This window comes from Urocampus carinirostris, chromosome 8, assembly GCF_059441175.1.
Source record: "Urocampus carinirostris isolate Australia breed hairy pipefish chromosome 8, RoL_Ucar_1.0, whole genome shotgun sequence".
NCBI classification, from domain to species: domain Eukaryota; kingdom Metazoa; phylum Chordata; class Actinopteri; order Syngnathiformes; family Syngnathidae; genus Urocampus; species Urocampus carinirostris.
In genome coordinates this window covers 45,220,311-45,246,870 of record NC_142356.1, presented here as the reverse complement: position 1 = coordinate 45,246,870, position 26,560 = coordinate 45,220,311, and the positions used below count along the sequence as shown (strand labels likewise).

General features: G+C 39.6%; 1 protein-coding gene across 1 annotated transcript in view; it reads right to left on the bottom strand.

The window, feature by feature from the left end:
- Positions 1-430: 430 nt before the first annotated feature.
- The window catches only part of ugt8 (UDP glycosyltransferase 8), a 53,804-nt gene continuing 27,674 nt past the window's right edge, over positions 431-26,560 (bottom strand). Inside the window, exons 3-6 of the mRNA XM_088341175.1 lie at positions 19,292-19,434; positions 7,531-7,607; positions 7,229-7,448; positions 431-854 (exon numbers count right to left, since the gene is read on the bottom strand). Of these exons, the coding sequence (XP_088197301.1) occupies positions 497-854; positions 7,229-7,448; positions 7,531-7,607; positions 19,292-19,434 (798 nt within the window). The 3' untranslated portion in view covers positions 431-496. The remainder of the gene's footprint in view (positions 855-7,228; positions 7,449-7,530; positions 7,608-19,291; positions 19,435-26,560) is intronic.

Genomic DNA, 26,560 nt, shown 5'->3' with positions numbered 1-26,560 from the left:
GTTAAAAAATAACTTTTTCACATTGTCGTAATGGAGTATTTTGTGTAGAATTTTGAGATAAGAGATTAAATTAATTCAATTTGGAATGAGACTGTAACATAACAAAATGTGGAAAAAGTGAAGCGCTGTGAATACTTTCCGGATGCACTGTAAATATATATATACACATACATATATATATATATATATATATATATATGTATAAATACACATACATACATATATAAATACACATGCATACCGTATTTTCCGCACTATAAGGCGCACCGGGTTATAGGCCGCACCCCGAAAAAGCACTGTACTGTACTGTATTTTTGTCTCCATATCCGGAAACGCCTTTGTAACTAGAGGCAATATTTTCCTGTTCACGTCTGTCGTACCATGAAACTTTCGTATGTAGAGACATTTGTAAGTAGAGGTACCACTGCACTTTGACTTTGAGATCTTCTCACCAAACATGAAGGCCTTTATATGCTTGGTGGTCATTTCAACAACATTAATTTAACTTCTTTTCTATCTTTAAGGAACAGTTGCCTTTGTGTTTTCCATTGGGCAAGCTATTGCTGTGCCCGTTGGCCGTATTTCGGTCTTCTGTGGTGTTGTTGCCGTACCAGGCCCGCAGGAACCATACCACATGTCGCAAGGTGAAGATGAGGATGATAAAGGCTGCCGCTAAAACAAAAATCACATCCAGTAAGAAGTACTGGTAGAGGGGAATGTTGTATATGGCCGATCGAAGGTGAGCGGTGCCGTTGTGACGGAGAGTGTAGTTGATCCAGTAAACGGCTCTGGCCACAGGGTGGTCCGGTTGGTCTCTGTGGATGGTAGAGAGGAAGGATGCCTGTTGTCGGTACCTGCAAAGAGTGACTTTTTTTTGTGATCCCATAAAAGTAACATTTGTCTTTTAGAATAGAATAGTCTGCAACTGGGGTGTCCAAACCTTTTAGAAAGAAAGCTAAATCAGGTAAGCTGAAAATGTGTGAAGGCTGACTGTTTGCAGTTCTTGGTGATTAGCGTCCCAACCTCGTAGCTTGCCTTTGTACCATTTTCATTTGACTCACAGGGCCTTGGGAAAAAGCGCTGCTGTTCTGTTAAAACAGCTTCCAGTTGCTTCACTTTTTCACAGCGTTTGTTTCGTTAGCTTTTTGTGTTCAGCATGTTTTGCTTTTGATATTATATTTTTTTAAAACAGCCAAAGTCTCTGAGCAAATTAGGCAGACGCAGTTGTTTCGGATTAAGGTAAAAAATACACCTATTTCCACTTGTCCTGGAAGCTGCAGCCATCAGAGTCAACTTTCTTTTTTTAATTTACATTTGCCAGGTTGGAAATAGGGTGGTCTAAAATTCTCACAGAAAGACAAGGGCAAGGTGGCCATAGGGCAACTGCAGTCATCTAGTAAAATGGTGAATGTTTTATTTCAAAAGGGTATTTTATACTCTGGTCAACATTACTGGCGGGCCACATACCATTATTTTATGAGAGGCCATGGGCCAGTACAAATTTGGTCAGGGTCCGCAACTGGCCCCTGGTCGGACTTTGGACATGCCTGGTCTATATTGTCAAGTAATAATGACAACATAGAAAACATGGTTTGGAACGACATTAGACATGGCACATCAGGATAAAAAATGAAATAAAGACCGAAAACGACATTAGACATGGCACATCAGGATAAAAAATGAAATAAAGACCGAAAACGACATTAGACATGGCACATCAGGATAAAAAATGAAATAAAGACCGAAAAACGAAAAATGAGATTAAAGTAAGTATAAATAGGCAAATGTATTTACAAGGTAGTGTTTGGAGACCGGGCTAAGCTGTAAGTGTTATTTTCTTAATTGTGCAATGAAAAGTAGCTCAACATTTTTTTAGCAGCAAACCCATTCCTCAATTGAACTGGCAAAGAATATATGTTCCAAAGCGTTGCACGCTTATTTAGGTTGGTAATGGCCATCTCTGTCCGAAGTTGCTATGTGTATTGTGGGTAGAAAAGTCAGACTGAAACCACATCACCATTTTGAAGAAAAAATAGATTGTTACTTTTTAGGAGTTGGGATTTTCTTACCTGTACTCATTTGAAGCTAATAACAAAAACAAATGTACAATCGCTGATGCTTTGACGGGAAAAGACATTGGGCAAACGCAACATTTGGACAATTACCGCTGTAGCACGATAAAAGTGAAGCTGATAACTACACTGAATCCGGCAAAATAATCATTCATAATAAAACCTTTAAAACAGTGATGACAATGTAAAATATAAAAAATAACATCCGTATTACCCATTGTGCTGAACAATTTTTAATGAGTTTAAAAGCATATCATTATCACAACAGTGCAAGTTTTTATGTATTATAATCTGAGGCTAGCTCCTCTTCCGCTGAAACAGCGGCAACATCTAAGAATGCGAGCAGTCTACTTTGTCGGATCATGAGGACCTCATGCAAAAAATACGGTCTCAAGTTTACCCCTGCTGAATCAAAGTGGTACGGACAAGCATGTCACCCAGCAGCCCAAATACACTACAACGTCACAACGAAGTAGCGTGACACAAAGAATCGATGATGAAATTCACTGCTACACTTGAGAAGGGACCACAGATGAGGTCATTCCACTTCCAGGGTGACCAGGGTGCAATGGATGTTGCAAGGACACCGACAAACAATACCCAGACATTGTCAACATGAAATACAGGTCTTTCATAAGCTATAAAATATAAGTGTGTTTTATGCCTAGATTTAAACAGTTCTACTGAGGATGCAGATTGAATCTCAGAGCTCATCGTGGCGGAGCTACTGAAGCAAAAGCTTTTCGGACACTGCAAACAGCTGCAGCTCCCTGACATGCCTGAGTGTAAATCAAGCCGCTGATAATAGTGGGATTTTTTTAAAAGTCCGTGGTAGAAAGTGTGTGTGTGAGAATAAGAGATGGTGCAAAAAGTCTAGTTAACTTGTTAAAAAGCATGTTCAGCTAGATCTCCCCGTGTATTTACATAAAACAAACACCTCACGAAAGTACATATTTACATACAGTGAAGAAAATAAGTATTTGAACACCCTGCTATTTTGCTATTTCTCCAACTTAGAAATCATTGAAGGGTCTGCCATTTTCATCGTGGGTGCACGGCCACTGTGAGGAAGATAAACTAAAGAAAAATCCAGAAATAACAATGCATACTTTTTCAACTATTTATTTGTGTGATACAACTGCAAAAATGTATTTGAACACCTGTGTATCATCTAGAATTCTGACCCTGAAAGACCCGTTAGTTCACCCATTAGAAGTCCACCTGCACTCCGTATTTCATCCTGAAACAGATGCACCTGTTTGAGGTTGTTAGCTGCATAAAGACACTTGGCAACTCCATACGATCAGTAAGACCTTAACTTGTAACTTGGCGAAGACCAAAAAGCCGTTCAAAAGACACCAGAGACAAAATTGTACACCTCCAAAAGGCTGGAAAGGGCTAAGGAGCAATTGCAAAGCAGCTTGTTAAAAAAAAGGTCCGCTGTTGGAGCAATCATTAGAAAATGGAAGAAGCCAAACATGACAGTCAATCTCAGTCGGAGTGGGGCCCCATGCAAGATATCACCTCGTGGAGTCTCAATGATTCTAAGAAAGGTGAAGAATCAGCCCGGAACTACACAACAGCAGTTGGTCAATGACCTGAAAAGAGCTGGGACCACTGTTTACACGGTTACTGTTGGTAATACACTCAGACGTCATGGTTTGAAATCATGCAAGGCACGAAAGGTCCCCAGCTTAAACCAGCACATGTCAAGGCCCGTCTTAAGTTTGCATTTAACCATTTGGATGATACAGAGGAGTCATGGGAGAAAGTCAGATGAGACCAAAATAGAACGTTTTGGTCATAATTCCACTAAACGTGTTTGGAGGAAGAAGAATAAAGTGAACAATCCAAAGAACACCATCCCTGACGCATGGGGGGGTGGTAGCATCATGCTTTGGGAATGTTTTTCTGCACATGGGACAGGGCGAGTGCACTACATTGAAGAGAGAATGACTGGGGCCATGTATTGTGAGGCTTTGGGGAACAACCTCCTTGCCTCAGTCAAATCACTGGAGATGGGTGGTGGCTGGGTCTTCCAAAACGACAACCACCCAAAGCACACAGCCAGGAAAACCAGGGAGTGGCTCCGTGAGAAGCATATCAAGGTTCTGGACTGGTCCAGCCAGACTCCGGACCTAAACCCAATCAAAAATATTTAGAGGCAGCTCAAACTCTGTGTTTCTCAGCAACAGCCCAGAAACCGGACTGATCTAGAGAAGATCTGTGTGGAGGAGTGGGCCAAGATCCCTCCTGCAGTGTGTGCAACCCTGGTGAAAAAACTACAGGAAACGTTTGACCTCTGTAATAGCAACAAAGGCTACTGTACCAAATATTAACATTCATTTTCACAGGTGTTGAAATACTTATTTACAGCTATATCACTCAAATAAATCGTTAAAAAACATCATGCATTGTGATTTCTGGATTTTTCTTTAGTTTCTTTAGTTCTTAGTTTATCTCGCACACAATGGGCATGCACCTACGATGAAAATTTCAGACCGCTCCATGATTTCTAAGTGGGAGAAATAGCAAAATAGCAGGGTGTTCAAATGCTTACTTTCTTCACTGTAGGTTTTGTGGATCTAAAGTCGCTTAATGATAATCATTCATCACCACCACATAACTATTTTCACAGTCATCATCATAATTATTGCTGTATCCGTGGGTTTTCAGCATACTATATAATAAGAGCATATATTATATTAGCAATAATTATTATTGGTGCACTAGGTGACAACTGACTGTGTATTGTCAATCATATAAAGTATCTTAGAACCTGCAGCTAGAGGGGCCTGCCTCAAGGAGCAGGATCACCCATATCTAAGTGTCCTGATCTGTGCATTAAAAAGACAATACATTAGAGCTTGAGCCAGATACCTCCAGCATCAAAACTCTGACTTCTCTGCCCCAAATATAAGTTTTGCAGGTTTGTCTAGATTAATTTAATGGGAGACTAGATGTCAAGATTAATTTAATGTCTATAGCAACTCCAAAAAATTGTAATTTCCAATACATTGTCTATAGCAACACCGTCTATGTTCACCCCCTGGTCTTGATTTGCCTTGTGATTATTGAAGAATATCACTTATTTAATTATAAAGATAATTTATTTATGTACATTCATGTTTTAAGGTTATTTAATTCATTATTAATATTTGTTTTTAGAATAAAATATACATAATTTGAGTAGAAAATGTTAGCGTCATCTGCAAATATGACGAATTTTTAAAATTTTGAAATATATATTGTTAATATATAAATTGAATAGCTTTGGACCCATGATTGAACCCTGCGGTACTCCACAACCGTCCAAGTATCCAATTGTCAACTATTCCATTTTCACGTATTGTTGCCCCCCTGTCAAATTACTTTGAATCCATACCAAAGCCTCCCCAGATGGCATATCGATCCAACTTTTTGAATGGTATATTATGATTAATGGTATCAAATGCTTTTTTTAAGTAAATAAATAGTCCAGCTGCATATCTCTTCTTTTCTATGCTATTGGTAATTTTTTCGATTGCATCAAAAATTGGCCATTGTGGTTATGTTTGCTCTAAAACCGGAAGATGTGTTTTTTTCCATTTTTATTTTTGTATATTGGCATAACTGGTGCTTTTTTTTCATTTTATCTGGTAATTTACCGGTTAGAAATTATAGATTACATATGTAGATAAATGGTTTCACAATGCTACGTAAAATTTGCTTAACTAATACCAAATCTTTGTCAAAACAATCAGTAGATGTTTTATTCTCACAGTTGTTTACCATGTCTATTATCTCTGATTCCATTACTCCACACAAAAACATGGTCTTTGAGTTTATTTTATCAGTGACTCGAATTCTTTACTATTGCACTCGGGAAGATTTGCAGTTGGTTCCGGGCCAATACTTACAAAAAAAAAACCTATTCAAATTTTCCACAATTTGATTTAAATTATAATGACTGTTAATATCAATGAAGTAGTTTGGCTATGCATAACTTTATAACCTTTCATTATAGTATTTAATATTCCCCAAATAACTTTAATACTGTTTTTGTTACTATGTAATAAATTATTTGTTTTTTGCAAGCTTTATATCGGGATTCGGCTTCATTGGTTCTACTTAGTTTAATACATTTTCGACATAGAGTGTTTTTCTTCTTGCAAGTGTAGTATAAACCCTTAGTTGTCCACATATGCTTTAACTGATTTATTGTTAATATGAACTTGTCTGGACAATTTCTATGATACTCTGTACTGAATATTTCCCAAACTATATAACGTCTGTACCATATATTGCATTTCAGTTTGGTTTATTTAAGTTTAAATTAAGTAATTTGTCTTTTCAGTTCTTACGTGTTTGTAAATATATTATATAGACGATTTTTGACTAGTAACATTATCATCATACACTGTAAAAACTGGAAGGTAGTCAAATATATCACAAACACAAAATAATTTGTGTTTAGGGGAACCATTGAGAATGTCACTTTAGATTTCACATTCCCGAATTTCCCGAATAAATACTTGCAGTTATTCGAGATAGATAATAGGAAATTGTTGTCAGGGTCTAACTGATCATCCAGTTCAAACTGACTAAAATGTGTCTAAATAAGTTTAATACATCTCAGTTCCGATAGCTTTTGGCCATATATGTTGTGTTGGAGTCATATTTCACCATCTGTCATAAATTAATTTTGGATAGATGTCATTACATGAGTTTATCCTAATGTACACTCATTGACTCACACTTTTATTTACGTTTATTTAGTTCTTCCATGTCCTTTACCAACACTTGAGCTAGTTCAGAAGGTCCATGTTTGATATATATTTACAGTTCATAACCCACGTGTTGTTTATATTATTTTGTTTCTTTAAAAATGTAGCTTTTTTAGCCAAGCATTTTTTTCTATTAAGTAATCATAAAGATATACAGTAGTACCTTTGAGTTTCCTCCCCTGCTTAATCAGTTCAACCTTGTTTTTCAAATTGGAAAATCTCAAAATCACAGCTGGGATATTGTTCTGTCTCATTGGAAGAGGGTGACATGCTACAATCATGTCCATGTTCAGTTTAATTTTTTTCGATGTTAGGAACGTCAATACCTGTTCTTCCACTGATCTGTCATTTCTTTTAATGACTTGTATTGACTGAAAAATACTTTCTTACCTCCCGTCATTTATGACTGTAAAAAGTGCCTCGTAAAGGTCGTCTTGGCTCATGCATTTCCAGTGGAGCATAACCCCCATCCCTTTGGCGGTAACTCGAGTCATGGTATCGTAGTGGTCCCCAAACAAGGGCACCCCCACCACCGGCACGCCGTGATACAAAGCCTCAAAGATGCTGTTCAGCCCGCCGTGACTCAAGAAAGCTCGGATATTAGTGTGTCCTGAAAAATCGAGGAAAGAAATTGTTGGGTTAGTTTTGCTACTTTGTGGGTATGATTAAGAACATCTGAAAAGTCAACTCACCCAATAGGTCGTTCTGAGGCATCCACTCAACAAGTTTGGTGTTGTTGCCTATGTTACTTGGCGGCACACCAGAAAATCTGTTACGTGAAATAACACTAATTAATTAGAGGTGGGGCTGTGTAGTAAGAGGTATCCTTTAAAAGTTTAAAATGTTGACCACAAGAATTACTGTCAGGCCAACAGAAATATATACTAAAGGTTATGCTTCTGGTAGCAAAGAAAATGATCACAGTGTACTGGCTGAAACCACAACCTCCTAACATAAAACAATGGAGAGACAAATTAAAGCAAATGTACATCATGGAAAAAAAAATCACGACAAGACTTTAACTGAAACTCGATCAATTCGAGAAAAAATGGAAGCCTATCACACAAATTTTACTTGATGTCTAAACACCTCCCTCTCATTTTATTTTATTGATTGTATTGTATTACCATTTTTTTCCCTCTTTTATTTATTCTATTTTCTTTCTTTTCTTTTCTGTTGTTTCTTCTGTTATTTATGGGTGTGTTAAGTATAGATGTTTTGTGTTTGGGTTGATGTATGATGGTGGAATCAAACCTCTGTCAAAATTTGTGTGAGAAATAAAAAAAATAAAAGTTTAAAATTCACCGTATTCTCCATTAATTATGTGTATATGTATGTATATGTATATATATATATATATATATATATATATATATACGTCATGATTACCTAAGTGGAGCCACCTGGGGTAATCATCTGACGCGCTGGAATGCGCTTCCTGATTGGTTTATGTTCCCTTTTTAAGCACGGTACGCCGAGACCTCTTGGTCTGAGGATTACTTTTGTACCCCGTTTGACTCTCCTGATTTACCTGTGTCTTCTTGACTTGTTTACCCGATTCTGCCTGCCTCCGATCCGACCTGCTTCCGTCCCACGCTACGATCTTCTCTCCAGTCCCGGTAAACTCGACCTGCTTCCGTCCCACGCTACGATTGGCTACGTGTTCCGAAGTTGTCTTCACGGCGTTGCTGCTGACGTTCGACGGTCATCGCGTCACCCGCTAACCCTTTACACTTCCCCAAATAAAAGAATTGTACAAACCCTCTGGGGTCTCCTGCTCTGTTCTGGTCCCCCTGACAGAATCCTCAGACCAGAATGGACCCCGCGTTCGTACATCTGCCCCCTGACGACTATGAAAGCCAGAACCAGCAGCCCATTCCCCCTTTAGAATGTGCAGTTCGGCAGGTCATTTTCGACGTGGCGAAATTGGCTAAGCAAGTGAGTCAGTTACGGCTCGAGTGGGATCTGTTGGGTCGGGACTGGTCCTATCTCTCCAAAGTAATGACTCCCATGCCTGCCTGTTCGACTCTCCGGCCTGCCTGTTCGACTCCCCGGCCTGCCTGTTCGACTACCCGGCCTGCCTGTTCGACTCCCCGGCCTGCCTGTTCGACTCTCCGGCCTGCCTGTTCGACTCTCCGGCCTGCCTGTTCGACTCTCCGGCCTGCCTGTTCGACTCTCCGGCCTGCCTGTTCGACTCCCCGGCCTGCCTGTTCGACTCCCCGGCCTGCCTGTTCGACTCTCCGGCCTGCCTGTTCGACTCTCCGGCCTGCCTGTTCGACTTTCCGGCCTGCCTGTTCGACTTTCCGGCCTGCCTGTTCGACTCTCCGGTCTGCCTGTTCGACTCTCCGGCCTGCCAGTCCGACCCCGACTCCGCTGCCTGCCAGTCTGACTCCGCCTGTCCTGTTTGACTCTCCGGCCTGCCTGTTCGACTTCCCTGCCTGCCTGTTCGACTCTCCGCTGCCTGCCAGTCCGACTCCGCCTGTCCTGTTTTCGCCTGTCCTGTTTGACTCCACTGCCTGTTCGACTCTCCGGCCTGCCTGTTCGACTCTCCGGCCTGCCTGTTCGACTCCCCGGCCTGCCTGTCCTGTCTTGCCAGTCCTGATTCCGCCTGTACTGTCTTGCCTGTTCTGATTCCTCCTGTCCTGTCTTGCCTGTTTTGATTCCTCCTGTCCTGTCTTGCCGGTTCTGATTCTGCCTGTCCTGTTTTTGCCGGTTCTGATTCTGCCTGTCCTGTTTTTGCCGGTTCTGATTCTGCCTGTCCTGTCTTGCCGGTTCTGAGTCTGCCTGTCCTGTCTTGCCGGTTCTGAGTCTGCCTGTCCTGTCTGATTCTGCCTGTCCTGAGTTGACTCTCCTGATTTACCTGTGTTTCCCTGTGACGTGTCTTGGGTTTATTTTTTTCCTGGGGGACTTCTGGAGCCGTCCCTTGAGGGGGGGGGGTTCTGTCATGATTACCTAAGTGGAGCCACCTGGGGTATTCATCTGACGCGCTAGAATGCGCTTCCTGGTTTATGTTCCCTTTTTAAGCACGCTACGCCGAGACCTCTTGGTCTGAGGATTCTGTCAGGGGGACCAGAACAGAGCAGGAGACCCCAGAGCGTTTGTACAATTCTCTTATTTGGGGAAGTGTAAACGGTTAGCGGGAGACGCGATGACCGTCAAACGTCAGCAGCAACGCCGTGAAGACAACTTCGGAACACGTAGCCAATCGTAGCGTGGGACAGAAGCAGGTCGAGTTTACCGGGACTGGAGAGAAGATCGTAGCGTGGGACGGAAGCAGGTCGGATCGGAGGCAGGCAGAATCAGGTAAACAAGTCAAGAAGACACAGGTAAATCAGGAGAGTCAAACGGGGTACAAAAGTAATCCTCAGACCAAGAGGTCTCGGCGTAGCGTGCTTAAAAAGGAACATAAACCAATCAGGAAGCGCATTCCAGCGCGTCAGATGATTACCCCAGGTGGCTCCACTTAGGTAATCATGACAATATATATATATATATATATATATATATATATATATATATATATATATATACAAACAAGGTTGCAGGAAACTTGAACGAAAATGGCGCATCTACAAAGCTGGAGGTCTTCCGACTGACCTGGTGTGACAGCTTGCTGAAACATAAAGTAGCTCTTGCCTCAGCTAAAGCATCGTTTTTCTCCAAGATTATTGTTAAACATAAGAATAATCCGACATTTTTGTTTGATACAGTGGCGAAACTTACCAGACAACAACTTAACCCAAATAGTTCTATATATTCTGCTAATGACATTATGGAATTTTTTAATAAAAAGATTCAACTAATCAGGAATTACATTTTAAAAGAACGCTCTGTAACCTCCTCCTATCTCAAAGATGTGGAGGTGTTAAGTAAGGACCGTGATCGGCGCTTGTTCAGAAACATTCTCCAGTTTCAATGATTTGTTCACTGGTGAAACTGGAAATTTGGAGGCCTGCCTCACTGAGATATAAGAATGGATGTCAATTAACTTCTTGCGCCTTAACTCTGAAAAGACCGAAATGCTATTTATTGGTCCATCTAAATGCCGTTACTTGTTCTCAAAAACACCTCTGAACATTGACAAATGTAATATCACCCTGAGTGATATTACAGTGTGTCAAAAATTTTGTGTCATATTTGACCCTGATCCGTCCTTTAAAACACAAGTTAACAATATTACTAGAACAGCTTTTTTTCCATCTTGGCAACATTTCTAATATTCTCCCTCTGCTGTCTCAGTCGGATGCAGAGATTATAATTCATGCGTTTGTTACCTCCAGTCTCGATTACTGTAATGCACAACTCTCCGGTCTCCCGAAGTCCAAAATCAAGAGCCTTCAGCAGGAACAAAATGCTGCCGCGAGGCTTTTAACTTAGACAAGAAAGTTTGATCTCATTACCCAGATTTTAGTTAACCTGCATTGGCTCCCTGTTAACTTAAAATGTGATTTTAAGGTTCTGTTGGTAGTATACAAAGTCATGCATGGACTTGCTCCCTCATCTTTCATATCTAATTTCCCCCTATGTTCCTGTCCGGAACCTTCGCTCTGAAAACGCTGGTCTACTAGTGATCGCAAGAGCCAAGAAGAGATCCGCAGGTTCGAGAGCGTTCTCCATCCGGGCCCAGGTGCTGTGGAATGCTCTTCTCCCTGAGTTTCGATCTGCAACCTCAGTGGAAATATTTAAATCTAAGCTTAAAACACACTTCTACTCTATAGCATATGAATAACCTATACTTTATGTTGATAATATGTGTATCATTTGCCCTCATGTAGATTTTAGATGAGGGGATGGTGTTATAATAGTCTGTAATAATAGTTTGCAACTGTCTTTGATCTGTGCAGCTCTTTGAGACTCTTTGTGATTAAGGGCTATACAAATTCAAATGACTTGACAATTTTTGCAATAATCGACACTCGGGCTGTAACTAATGATCATTTTAATAATTGAGGAATCGGTCAATTATTTTTTTTCAATGCATCAGATTTTTAAAAAATTAAAATGAAGTTTTGGACAGAGAAAATAGTGCACAAATAAAATAAAAACAATACATTCTATGATATAAAACATTAAAAAATATTTAACTGTTTATTAAATACTTGAATTATAAACAAAAATACATACAAATGTATGCTATACACCTGCAATTATAAAAGATACCCCTTTCCTACCACCTTATCCAAAGATCATTTTACATTTGGACTTATCATACGGAACAAAAAAAAACTGAGAAAGAGAAATAATATTATTTTTGTGTGTAGCGATTTTTCTTTATCCACCCAAAAAAATATCACCAATGTAAACACACTTTTGAAAATGTCAAAGAATGTTATCTCTGTGGTTAAATATTTACATTCCGTATGTGCAAATTATAATTAAATCGGCCCATTGTGTTGTGTTAAATATGTCATCATTATTATTTCAAATGTTTTTCTTATCAATTTATTTTCAGTTGTTTTATCTCTTTATATATGTTCCCTTGAAAACGGTTAACTTTGTAGAGTTCGCATCATTACAAACAAACATTGGGATTAAACAGTAGATGTTCAATAAAATAGGACTAACTTATAAAGGGTCTCGAGGAACCCCTCTGCTTGACCAAAGTTTAACTATGACTTTTAACTTCACAAGAAATGCACTTATTTGCATTGATTTAACGTGTTTAGTGGCTAATAAATCATGCGACACAACCAATCGATAAGGAAATTATATGCTAAAACTCTACTCTAGAAGAATCAAATATGATGAGAAAAAAGGATGAAAAGAATCAAAGCAAATATTTGTCAGTTTCGTTTTTGTCATTGTCGGTGTGACGGATTGGTAAATGATTACAAAAAATGTCACGTTTCACCTTTCTTTCCTCAACGACCAAGCACAAACATTGACCTTAAGTTCATGCAGAACTTTGTTACTGATTCATTCACAAAGCTAACACATATGAGCCTGACTTATCAACTTCATTCTTTTTGATTTATAGGGAAAGCAAAGAACCAAAAGTTCATGTACAGAAACAGCACAGTTATGAAGATATTCATAGTTATAAAAAAATGTGTGGATCCGGTGTTTGCAGTACAACAGGTGTGTGAGAAATATTTTGCAAAGGGTAAGGATGTTTATTTGGCTTTCATGGACTTGGAAAAGGCATATGACAGAGTTGATAGAGAGGCGTTGTGGCAAGTGATGGTAATGTATGGAGTGGGTGGAAAGTTGTTGGGAGCATTGAAGAGTTTTTATGTGAACAGCAGAGCAAGAGTAGGGAGTGAGACAAGTGAGTGGTTCCCCGTTTTGACTGGTGTGAGACAGGGGTGTGTGATGTCACCATGGCGGTTTAAGGTGTACATAGATGGCGTGGTGAGAGAGGTGAATGCAAGAGTATTTGGCGGGGGGTTAGAGATGATGGATAACAGTTGAACGGTTTGGCAGGTAAGTCAGTTGTTGTTTACAGATGACACAGCGCTTGTGGCTGATTCTGAGGAAACATTGAGAAGGTTGGTAACGGAGTTTGGAAGAGTATGTGATTAGTTATGTGTGAATGTTGGCAAGAGTAAGGTGGCGTTAGAAATGAGGTTGCATGGACAGTTGCTGGAAGAAGTTGAAAGTTTTAGGTACATGGGTTGTGATGTGGCTGCAGTTGATGGAATGGAGTGCGAGGTATTGCACAGAGTGAATCAAGGAAGCAAGGTTTTGGGTGCTCTGAGGAGAGTGATGAGCAACAAGAGTATGAGTAGGGATGTTAAGATGGGACTGTATGAGAGTGTGATTGTGCCAACTGTGTTGTATGGTGCAATGACTTGGAGCCTGAACGCAGATTTAAGAAGGAAGTTAAATGTTTTTGAGATGAAGTGTTTGAGGAGTATGTTAGGAGTGACAAGATTGGATAGATTGAGGGATGAAATAGAGATAGAACTGGAGTAGTCGTGGAACTGAGCAAGCGTGTGGATAAGTGAGTACTAGGTTGGTTTGGACACATGGAGACGATGGATGAGGAGCGAATGTTGAAGAGGATCTATTCTCTCTGAAAATGCTGGTCTACTAGTGATCCCAAGAGCCAAGAAGAGATCCGCAGGTTCAAGAGCGTTCGCCACTCGGGCCCCGGTGCTGTGGAATGCTCTTGCCCCTGCGATCTGCAAACCTCAGTGGAAATGTTTAAATCTAAGCTTAAAACACACTTCTATTCTATAGCATGTGAATAACCTATATTTTATGTTGAAAATATCTGTATATTATTTGCCCTCATTTAGGTTTTAGATCAGGGGGTGTTGTCATAATAGTCTGTGGTTTGCAATAATCTGTGGCCTGTGAAGCCCTTTGAGACTCTTTGTGATTAAGGGCTATACAAATAAACATGACTTGATTTGACCTAATTTTGGTGTTTATAGACTGAGTGTTTTCAAAGTAAATTGTCTAAAAAATCGGATGTGTTATAAAACTGAAATTTGAATCTGAATTAAGTCTATTTCAAGTAGGGATTGATACATTTCGACCTAATTTGGGTTAATTATCAATTAGCAATACAAACAAATTACAGACGCTCCCCTGCTTATGACCATTCGAGTTAAGAAAAACTGTAGATACAAACATTTTTTTCGGGATGTCGAAAAATATCCGGACATTGCTGTAAGCTATATTTTGTTTTGTGCATCTTTTCAGAGCACCGGACAGTACTGTAGTGCTTCTTTCCGCCGCTAGTGGCGTGAGGCGCTGTGAGAGCTCACCCAGAATCCACCCCGAAGAAGAAATCAGTCTTCCTCTTTCTTGGTCGTGAGTAAACATACTATACTGTATTTCCAGTGCGCTAAGACCTTTGACATTTTTATAGTTTAATATCTAGTGCATCAATGCAATATTGTTGGTGTACAGTGTGAAGAAGAGGTGAGCCGTTCCATTTGAAATGAAAGTGGAATAAGAAAGCTTGATGCTGTTGAGAAAATGGTTGGATCGCTTTTTTTCGGCCACTTTCTACCACAGAAGAGGAAGTCGCCCAACTCTTGAAGCTCATCTTCCAAAAGTAAGTTAAACTTAACTTTATTTACTTTTATAGACCATATTATTTACTGAAATGTTCATTTTTTATAGACAAAACAATACAGGTTCTTATGCAAGCCTTAAACATACTTACATAAACTTTAAACATACATTCCATACAAAATGTAAAAAATGGCTTTATTACATCCAGAACAGTCCAGAGAAAGCAACCGTGTAAAATATTGAGACCAAAACACACAATAAGGGCAACAGAAGAAACAAGAAAATCTGCCTAAAAGTATTTCTGCATTGTTGGTTATTCATTTTTGTCATCAATTTCTTTTGTCCCATAACTAGAATAGTAGTCAAACATTTACGAGGCTTCAAAATGTCTAAAAAAATGTCCAAATTAGTATACACAGTTGCAAAACCTTTAGTGATGTAAACTGGCCACTTTTTGAAACAATTTAACCTACCCTTAGTAGAATGTTTCGTTTTTTAGATTGTGATCAAACTTGACAGGGCACTAGGTAAGGCTTCAAGCTATTGTCTCACCTGTTTTCCAGCTGTGTTTTTCCTTGTTACACTCATCTGCAAGCATTTTATTTTTTTTAATTCTTTTTAAAACATGAAATATTCAGGTGAGAATAAAATCATATTTCTGTGTATTCCAACTCAAACTACTCAACACCAGCATCTTACCTTTCAAATAGACCAAAACCGTCTATATTCTCCAAACGGTTAAGAACGGCATTCAATTTACTTTGGATACGTCTTAAATTGGGATTTTAGGCGAATTTTACTAGAGTCTGATTGATGCTGCTTAGTAAAACTCACTTCACATTGTTTTACAATTTACTTTTGTTGTGAGGGGAATATTTTAGGTTCAGTGAGAGTAGATCTTTGCTTTTAGGTTCAGCAAAGATCTTTCCTTTTCCTTTAACCCAGTAATAAATATACCTAACCTCTTAACATTCCCATAAAATTCACCTGAAATCCCAATCCAAGACACTTATCTATCTATATATCTACCCTGGTCATATCCCTCGAGAGGGGTGACCGACAGCAAGACAAACACATACAAAAACAAGGAAATAAAAAAGGGAAAAAGTAGCTAAAACACACACAAATATTTTTGAGACCATGGCTAACCAAAATGCCGAAACACCCAAACAAGTAAGTGACCTCCGCACCCAAGTTGGTCATGCTTTCGTCCCTCCAGATGAAACGGGACACAAGAAAGCGGCCATGTCACTCGGGTCAGGGTGACACAACACAATCTTTGGTTCAACAGCAGAGCCTGACAGCTTTCACTGGTTTACCCCTGCCGCATCATACAGGTGCCCTGCCCATCCCAACCAACCAAGAACTCTCTTATCCACACGCTTGCTCAGTTCCACTACTACTCCAGTTCTGTATCTCAACATTTCATTTCTCATTCTATTTTGTCACTCCTAACATACTCCTCAAAACTTCATCTCGAAAAATTTAATTTCCTTCTTAAATCTGCGTTCAGGCTCCAAGTCTCTGCACCATACAACACAGTCGGCACAATCACTCTCAGAGTCCCCTCTTAACATCCATACTCATACTCTTGTTGCTCATAACTCTCCTCAGAGCACCCAAAACCTTGCTTCCTTGATTCACTCTGTGCAGTACCTCACACTCTATTACACCAACTGCGGCCACAATCCAAGACGTACCTTAACTAAAACGAATACTGTTCTCAAACCATTCGGAAAATATGGATGGTTTGGGTCTCTTTTGAAAGGTAACAATCTGAAGTTTTGTCTTAAACTGAAATAAGCACTGCAAGTGCTAATAATATTGAGTAATCCGAGTTTTTTTTTTTTTCACAATTCAATGCCTGCAATTGAGTGTATTATGGGCATCTTAGTCGGAAAACAGGGGAGACAACAGCTTTATGCCTTACCTGGTTCCCTTGTGAAAATGGATAACAATATGAAAAACTAAACATTTGATTTTACACATTTTTCCAAAGGTAAATTTAGGCGTTTCCAGAGTGGCCATTTGGAGACGAGCAGTTTACAACACTAAATCCTTCGCTAATGTGCATTATACTTGGGTCAATTTTTTTGGACATTGTGAAAGAGTTGTACAATTTTGACTTCTCTTTCCAAAAGTCAAATCAATTATTGTGCACATTCAAGTGTAATAATCTCATCAGCTGCACCGCTTATCCTCAGTAGGGTCGCGGGGGTGCTGGAGCCCATCCCAGCAATCATCGGGCAGTGGGCAGGGGACACCCTGAACTGGTTGCCAGCCAATCGCAGGGCACACGGGGACAGACAACTCACTCGCTCAGTCACACCTAGGGACAATTTGGACCGGCCAATTCACCTGAAATGCATGTTTTTGGAATGTGGGAGGAAACCGGAGTGCCCGGAGGAAACCCACGCAAGCACGGGGAGAACATACAAACTCCGCACAGTAAGGCCGCGAGCTGGATTTGAACCCACGCAGGAGGTTCCCACGACCTCAGAACTGTGCCGCACACGCGCTAACCACTGCGCCGCCGTGTTGCCCAGTGTAATAATGGTGTGTAAAAATGAATCACATATTGCCTTCTGCACATTAATTCCGGCCCTAATTTGGAAATGGCATACAATTATGTTCTGATTTTCATTGGCAAACCAATGCTTCAATCATCATTCGATTTGGTTACTATTGGCTGAAGATATTCAGAACTACAAACAAGCCCATATAGCCTAATGCTGGCAGTGGACCATGAAAAAAAAGCCTGTTATTGGCCGAGAGTGGTGTCAATCAAAAGGTAAGGACTAACGGAATTACCGGAAGTCATCTGATGAGTCTTTGTAAACGGAAATTATGGGGCTAGATTTTTTTTAATCTATCGGCGTTATCGTGTGTTTTGGAGTAAATATTTTACACGGTCGGGTTCACTGGACTTTCGTGGAGGTAAGGAGACCATGGTTGCTTATATTCAATGAGTATCATGATGGCCCAGGGAAGCAAATGGTGAGTTACTTGAAATGAAATGAAATGATCTGCATTTATACAGCGCTTTTCAAGTCAATGACTTCCCAAAGCGCTTTACAGTGTGCTTCACATTTCCCAATAGCGGCCTTGTGCAGCCATGTAAGACGCTAACCTGCTTATTGGGGGTATTAAGGATTCAGTGTCTTACCCAAGGACACTTCAACATGTAACACGGACAAGCCAGGATTCGAACTGGGATCCCTTGATCCCAAGACGAGCGCTCTACCTCCTGAGCTACTTCCGCTTTAAAGTTTTCCAGTATTATCTTTTAGACTGATCGTGACATTTCTGTGATGAGTACGTTTTGAAATGGTCATCATATCTTGAATCCCAAAATTTCAAATGATATATGGCATGACGTATTTCAGTGACTAGTGACATCATACTGACACGTAATTGTTTATCAAAAATCCAGCAGCCTGTCTGGGGGCTGTCGGAATGTAAGAGGGTTAATCGGCTGGTTGAATCAATAAAAAGACCGATACCAATATCCGTCAAACTCCCAAATATCGTTGCCGATAACCGCCCTGCCCGATAATCGGTTGACCTCAAGATTTTCATGCCCAAGTTGAAAACAGAGTTTGAAAAATTTGATGACGATAAAGCAGGGGTCGGGAACCTTTTTGACTCAAAGAGCCATAAAAGCAAAAAATATTAATATTATTAATATTAGAGCCACACCATATATTATGAGACAAATTTACAAAATTGCTAAACCCGCGCCCCAGACAAAAGCTTAGTCTTCAGCACATTTATTTTTTGATGATTTGATAAAAATTATGAAAAGAGAATAATGCCAGAGCCCCTGTCCCAAATTCAACAAACAGACCACTTTAAACTTGTCTCTTTCTTGCAATTACTCAAGATCGGTTAAACTCCTTTTGACCCTTTTTTTCATACATATTGGTTTCAAAACCAGATGCAAGCATTTATTTTGTAAAAATGTCACAACATTCTGAGAAAAGGGAGCCTTATGTGCTTACCTTTGGCGAGAGATGGGAGGGAATGCTTGTACTTTTTGCATAGCTCCACCTATCCCTCCCACTCACCCAATCAAATGACTAAGTTCTCTTCTGGTGTTTTGGCGTATTTACAGTTCTGTGGATTAATCATAAAGTACCTGAACACTGAACACAGATTGTATAGTGAACTTTTAAATAAAGGATTCTTTAGCGTTGTACAGCCAAAACGAGTTTTTTCCCCCTTTTTTTGTGTGACACCTTGACTGTAAATTGTAGTGAAAAACGTGCCCTATATATACTGCGAAGTGTTTCCTTTACATCTAGCTTTGGTTTGGCTTTACGTGTACCTGAAGAGGATAGACGATTCTGGTTTTGAACAAGATGGAGAAATTTTGCATGCAATCAAATTGGTCTCTGAGCCACAGATACTCATAGAAAGAGCCATATATGGCTCGCGAGCCATAGGTTCCCGACCCCTGCGATAAAGCAACAACTGGTACATTACCTCCAGATTACTTTCTGAGGTAGCCTGGCGAGGGCTCCGGCCAGTTTATGTGCAATGTCGTGGGAAAGAAACTTCACCCCGGCACCGAAAGACACAACGACAAAGCCGTTCTGCGCCGTTTTATTGACCCATGCCTCAAAGTCCTGTGGGAATATGCAGAAAAGGCACAAATAAATTAATTTTCAAGCAGAGAGAAAAACAAGTGTTTTCCATCCATAGCTTACAGTTATTGTGTAAACAATAATAAAGATTTAACTGTAGATTTATGTTTGGATTTATCTCAAGGATATGACCTAACGGGGTCCGATGTCATGAAGGTGATTTTAAAAAGTCGTTAGGCGGGTGTCTTGCAGATATGAAGGGAAAATAAGTCGTTAAACAAATCCTCTTAACAAGCGCTTTCAAGAGATAACTTATACTAAATGTAAAATGTCATCCAATCTTTGTGAGCTACAGTTTAAAAACTCATATGCGGTGTTTAGGCATATTAATTGTTGTTTTACTTGCAAGAACAACATTAAACAAGACTTGTCGTCTTTTCATCAGTACAGCTCTTTATTGTTTTATTTGGTGATTAAAAAAAATTCTCATAGTTGGTCAAGTCAAGTCATGTTAAGTTGTATAGCCCTTGATTACAAAAAGTTTCAAAGAGCAGCATGGGCACCTTTACACCGTCCCCTGATCTGAAACCTTTATGAGGGCAAGGAAAAACTCAAAAACTTCAGCATAAGGAAAATGAAGAAACCCTGAGAAGGGGCCGCACATTAAGTAATTCTCACTTACAGGATGACCGGAATGCAGTGAATGTTGCAAGGGCATCTAAATAAAATTGATCAACATCTAATTTTGTGTACAAGCTGTACTGGAGCTGCATGCGGCTATTCTGTGCTCGATCGTGGCTCCCTGGCACTTGTATCTAAAAAAAAAAAACACGGCTCCAATAACTGGCAACATCAGGCTGTTATGATTGTATATTGCGAACGTAAACTAGTGCAACAGCGAGCAACAACACGGCAGACAAACATAGCTGCAACTTAAATGTAAAAGAAAAACCAAGGATTTTTGTCACAAAAATTAACATTAGTATGATTGTTCAGGTATTTTTGCATAGTATTTAAACAGTTGTTTTGTTTTGGATACTGAAAGATTGTGTACAACTAATTAAAAAAAATGTGAAAGACCTTTCCGGCAATAAATTGCCGCTCAGAGTGCTGTATAAAAACATTTAGCATACAAAAAGTAAAATCCCCACTAATACAACATATTATCGTGCTTTTACTAAGTTGTTACTACGCTATAATTGTTTTTACCATGTAATTAGGATAAGTAAGGTTAAAATAGGCTCAGTCAATCAAATATCCTGAAAAAAAATCACAAAGACCCATAACCAGTGGGCTAATTACAGAACCAGTGTTCTTAGGGAGCTACAGGGTGCTTGCCGGCACCAAGTTGGTGGCCCCCAGGCTTAGGTTAAACGGCAAAATGCATGAAAACAGGGCATTTTAGTATTACAACGTCATTTTCAGTGTTAATGTTAACAAAATGGAGTGCCACTGATCATCAAATGGGGAAGAACCAGCCCGATGCGCCGTTTAAGTCATCTAGCAAAATAGTCCAGCTGTGATGGCTAAAAATCGGCCCTGGCACGAAGGAACTGCAATGGCACAGTGCACTTATTTTCCCACAAGGGAGCCACAGTGACCCCCATAAAAAGTCTCAGTGTCCCCTGGCTTCTGCCCAGAACAATGGCCGCTTTCTCCCGCCGCTTACGTCTAAACTCCCTTGCACATTAGGGCACAATGCAGCCTGTTGGAAGCTGAGACATTCCAAAACCTCTACGCAATAGAAACCAGCGACCCGCGCAGTATTTGTCCAAACCGTGGACTGAGTTACTAGGGCATAGGTGTCCAAACTTTTCTGAAAGCGGGCCAGATTTGATTGGCTGAAAACTTGTGAGAGCCAACTATTCAGCCATGCAAATATTGGAAAACTCACAGGGTCTCGTGAAAATGGCTAACGTGCCTTTCAAACCGCTTCTAGTTGCTTCACCTTGTTACGGTTAGTTTGGAGTAGTCAGCATCTTTTGCCTAGGCAGTGGCTCTCTATATTATATTCTTTAAAAACAGCACATAGTCTTGGAAAATTAGGCAGACGTAGTCCTTTCGGATTATTAATTTTATGAGAGGACGTGGGCAGTACAAATATGATCATCGGCCGTACTTGGACATGCCCATCCTCAGTTCTTTGCGAGTCCCTGTTCTAAGTGCAATACCCTGGTATTTGAGTGCAATATTTCTGTTCCTGTATGTATGGTTTTTACTTTAGATGCTCTTGACTTGATTTTAGAAATGTTGTGCATAATGGTAAATGGTTTGCATTTATACAGCGCTTTGCAAGTCACTGAAGACCACTCAAAGTGTTTTACAGTGTGATTCACACCTACGCATTCACACAAATACTCACACACCGGTAGCGGGATTATTAATAATGTCCCTCAACAAAATAAAGTACAATTTTTGTTTTCTCACAAGTGTGCGCTATTGCTGCATCTTGCTCTTTAAGGGTTGGAAATGGGGGGTTTGGTCACCTAATGACTCCCAACACAGCAGTTGGGTCTAAAATGGCGGCGCCCTGTTTGACTGCGGCCATCGGCTCGCTACAGTTTAACTGTACGGGTGAATGACAATAAAAGTAAATTCTATTCTATTCTATAAAATATCTAAACAATGTATTAATAAGCAATTTCCATTTGTAAAGTTGCAAATGTGTTATCTTGTGCATTTTTGTCCTATTACAGGTATTAAATGAAAAAGTGCACGCTCATCCATTTCCATTATCAACTTTAAACTATCACATGTGGATAATCGGGATAAAAGGACACTCAATAAAAGAGGTTAACCCAAACTGGCTACTCAGTGAACTCTCTTTTTTCAATAAACCTCTTAAAATATCTTGTAATCAATGAGAATAAAGATGATTATTCTATTACATTCTATTACATATTTATTTGTTAAAAATGTATCCTTGTCATTATAAAAAATATATCATTATTTTAGGGGAAAAAACCCATCAGGGACAAAAGCATACGTTTCCAGGTATTCCGATTACAAGAGTGAATTGGGAGCGAAGTCATTACATAGGCAGAAGTCGTTACCTCATTTAACTTTTGCCAGTAAACAAAGGATGATTATTAATAATGTCCCTCAACAAAATAAACAAAGTACAATTTTTGTTTTCTCACAAGTGTGCGCTATTGCTGCATCTTGTCAGAATCATAGACTCAATCAATGGATAGAACTGTGGCACCCACTATAAATAGAAAAGAAAAAAGAAAAAGAATAGCAGGTAGAACGAAGTTGAGTAAAGTCAGTAGAGTTTTTCGAGAACCGGCTTCTTTGGCTTGGCTCACTAAAAGGAACCGGCTCTTTCGGGTCCTAAACGGCTCTTCAGGTTGTTTTTGCTTCTTTAATCCCAACATGACCATATATTATGTAAAATGATGCACAAAATGACTTAAAGGAAGGGGGGAATAGAACAAAAAATAAAATAATACCAAAATCTTGTTGCCAACATTGTACTTCCACTAAAAAATGTGATTAAGTACAGTTCTGTATCTTGCAATCGACGAAATAAGCCCCCAAAAATGTTAGTATTATGCGACAAAATATATCAGGAAAAAAAAAGAATTGGATATCTTGTGAAAGAATTGTAAAAACAAACGACGTTTGTAGGCCGTACATTGCTTTGCAATAGTACGAGTCAATTCATTCAAAAGAGGAAAATAATTTTGCATTGCCGGAAACTCTTGATGTCAAGTTTTGGACATGTTTGACAATGATTTAGTTGCCACACTTGGGATTGCTGTTGCTCACTGTTGTTTCAAGCGTTGCTCACCGACTTTGTGTGAACGCTCAGACCCGTGGAAAATTAGAGGGAACATTGCTCATGACACTAAACTATATCTTTCGATGGAAGAGTCTGCCACACTAAACTGTGACCATTTGGAAGCCTGCCTGACAGACAAAAGTATGGATGTCACTCAACTTCTTGCGCCTTTTTTCTGAAAAGACCGAAATGTTAGTTATTGGTCCCTTTAAATGACGTGACTTGTTCTCAAGAACTGCTCAAAACATTGACAAATGTAATACCATCCAGAGTGACTAAGTCAGAAATTTAGGTGTCACACTTGACCCCAATCTGTCCTTTCAAACAAACGTTAAGAATATTACTAGAATAGCTTTTTTCCATCTTCGCAACATTGCTAAAATTCACCTTATGCCGTCTCAGTCCGATGCGGGGATTACAATTTATGCGTTTGCTACCTCCAGTCTCGATTACTGTAATGTACTACTCTCCGCTATCCCGGAAGTCTAAAATCAAGAGCCTGCAGCTGGTAAAAAATGCTGCCTCGATGCTTTTAACTAAGACAAGAAAGTTTGATCACATTACCCCGATTTTAGCTAGCCTGCATTGGCTCCGTTAGCTTAAGATGTGTTTTTTAAGGTTCTGCTGGTATTATACAAAAACATGCATGGACTTGCTCCCTCATAGCATAAGTTCCGGTCTGGAGCCTTCACTCTGAAAATGCTGGTCTACTAGTGATCCCAAGAGCCAATAAGAGAACCTCAGGTAAGAGAACGTTCTCCATTTGTGCCCCGATGTTATGGAATGCTCTTTCCCGTGAGATTCAATCTGCAACCTCAGTAGAACTGTTTAAATCTAAGCTTAAAACACGCCGTTATTCTATAGTTTATAAATGACCTAAATTTCCTCGTGATGATATCTGTGTATTAATTGTTATTACAACATCCTATATAGTCTGGTCCTCCTGGAAGGGGGATTACCTCATGTGCAGCCCCTTCTCAAGGTTTTTTCATTTTCCTCATCTTGAGGTTTTTGAGTTTTTCCTTGTCCTCATGTAGGTTTTAGATCAGGGTATGGTGTAATTATAATCTGTGGTTTGCAATGATCTGTGGTCTGTGGAGCCCTTTGAGACTCCTTGTGATTAAGGGCTATACAAATAAACATGACTTAACAATGAAGGAATCCAATCACATCACACGACTCATTTCAGGCAATTGAGTATTTTGAATGTCCTTGATTTGCTGTTTGGTAGCCTTTTTCTTCACTGTCTTAGTGAGAGAGGCATGCCTTTAATTACTGCATTAATTTACTGTAGTAGTTAAAGGCTGCAAATAGGTGTTCTGACACCTTGATGAATGACTCCCTAAAGTAGTTATCTGTGAACATTATTTCCTGCTTTATTATCTCCTGGGTTGCAACAAAACCTGCGGCAGTAATGTATTTGGGAGATTTAATCCGTTTCATAAATCTATTGTTGTGCTTGTTTCTCCAGAAGTGCATTTCTCACTTCCAACTGGATACTCAAATAAAGCATGGTTTCCTTGGGAAGGTTCTTTCCATGTTACTCTTTTTTTTAAATAACTTTTCATTTCTCAAACACAATACAACAGAGTTGAGGCATCCACCATACAACAGCACAAAAAAAAACATATTTACAATTGACATTCCCATAACAAACAAAAGAACTAACAACAGAAAAGGATGATTAAAAGAAAGATTAAAAGGTGAGGTGTTTAGACATGAAGTAGACATTTTTATGAGGCTTCCATCTTTTCTCTAATTGATCTAATTTCAGTTGATGTCTGCAGTGATTTTTTTCCCTAATTAAGTATCTCCGGGCAATCCTAGAAGATATGCGTGAAATCCCCCACCCTCCCAAAGTTCCGCCAACATAAATTGGATGTATTCCAATAATTTGAAGTAATAGAGGGTGCATAAAAGTAACAAATTTTTACTTTCCATTCAAACTCCCTCCATGTCGGACTGCTAGTTATTTTGTGTCCCTCTTTCAAACTTTTCTCACAATCCTCATCCTTTATCACAACATTAGCTTCCAATCTCCATTTTTCCTTCACCTCCATCACATCATTACTGAGATCCATTTGCAGACCTTTATACAATTTTGAGATAAACCCCTTTATTCATTGTCCATTTGAGTATCTCATCTCATCTCATCAGCTGCACCACTTATCCACAGTAGGGTCGCGGTGGTGCTGGAACCCATCCCAGCAATCATCGGGCAGTGGACACCCTAAACTGGTTGCCAGCCAATTGCAGGGCACACGGGGACAGACAACTCACTCGCTCAGTCACACCTAGGGACAATTTGGACCGGCCAATTCACCTGAAATGCATGTCTTTGGAATGTGGGAGGAAAACGGAGTGCCCGGAGGAAACCCATGCAAACACGGGGAGAACATACAAACTCCGCACAGTAAGGCCGGTAGCTGGATTCGAACCCACGCAGGTGTTAAAAATCACCTCCTAGAAGTAACATTCCCTTCGCACCATTGATTTTTACTTTAGCTAATAATTGAAAAAATGCCCTCCTTTCTTCAATCGGAGCATAAACATTCATCATTGATATTTCCATTGACCCTACAATCATTATATATTGACCCAGATTGTCCTTCACTTCTTTTTCCACTTCTAATGCTAAACCTTTTCCAATATTAATTTGCCACTCCTCTTACCGTAGGAGGCGTAAAACACCTCTCTTTTCAACTTCTTGTGTTCAATCTCTGTCAGATGTGTCTCATGTAATAAAGCTACTGAGTGTTGCAATTTTTGGAGTTCATTCAATATCTTCTTTCGGTTAATGGGGGGGATAGTTCAGCCCATGTACTGTACATTATATCAAACAAGATTCAAATCGCTCATGAATGAATTGAGACCCACTGAAAAAATACATAGAGAAATCACACCTCCTTTGAAAAAAAAAAACAAGAAACAAATAAAACAAAATAAAACGAAGCAAAAAAAACGGGAACACGCCTTCCAAGAGTTCTGTCGGGGAGTTGTGGCTACTCTCCTGGAAAAAAGCACTGTGAGTGAACAACTTTTGGATGGTTGTCCTTAGTTATTACTCACTAAACATTTTAGTGTAGCTCTAAACGAAAGACCAAAATATTCTTAAAATTTAACATATAATAAATTTCAACTTATTCAACACTTAACAGAAAGGTTAGAAATGGTCATTACACCTTCACCTCAAATCAGAACTTAGCTTTTTTTTTTTACTCAATGAGAGGCAGCAGGTCTCCTTCTGTGATGTGATCCAGTCACTGTTGTCCATTTGTCTGAGCCATCATCCTCTGTAGTGTCTCAGTCTTGTCTTCTTATGGTGCTGCATCCATCAGTGTGAAAAATGTCTATTTGTGAGTCCTAAAACACCTTGAGCTTGGC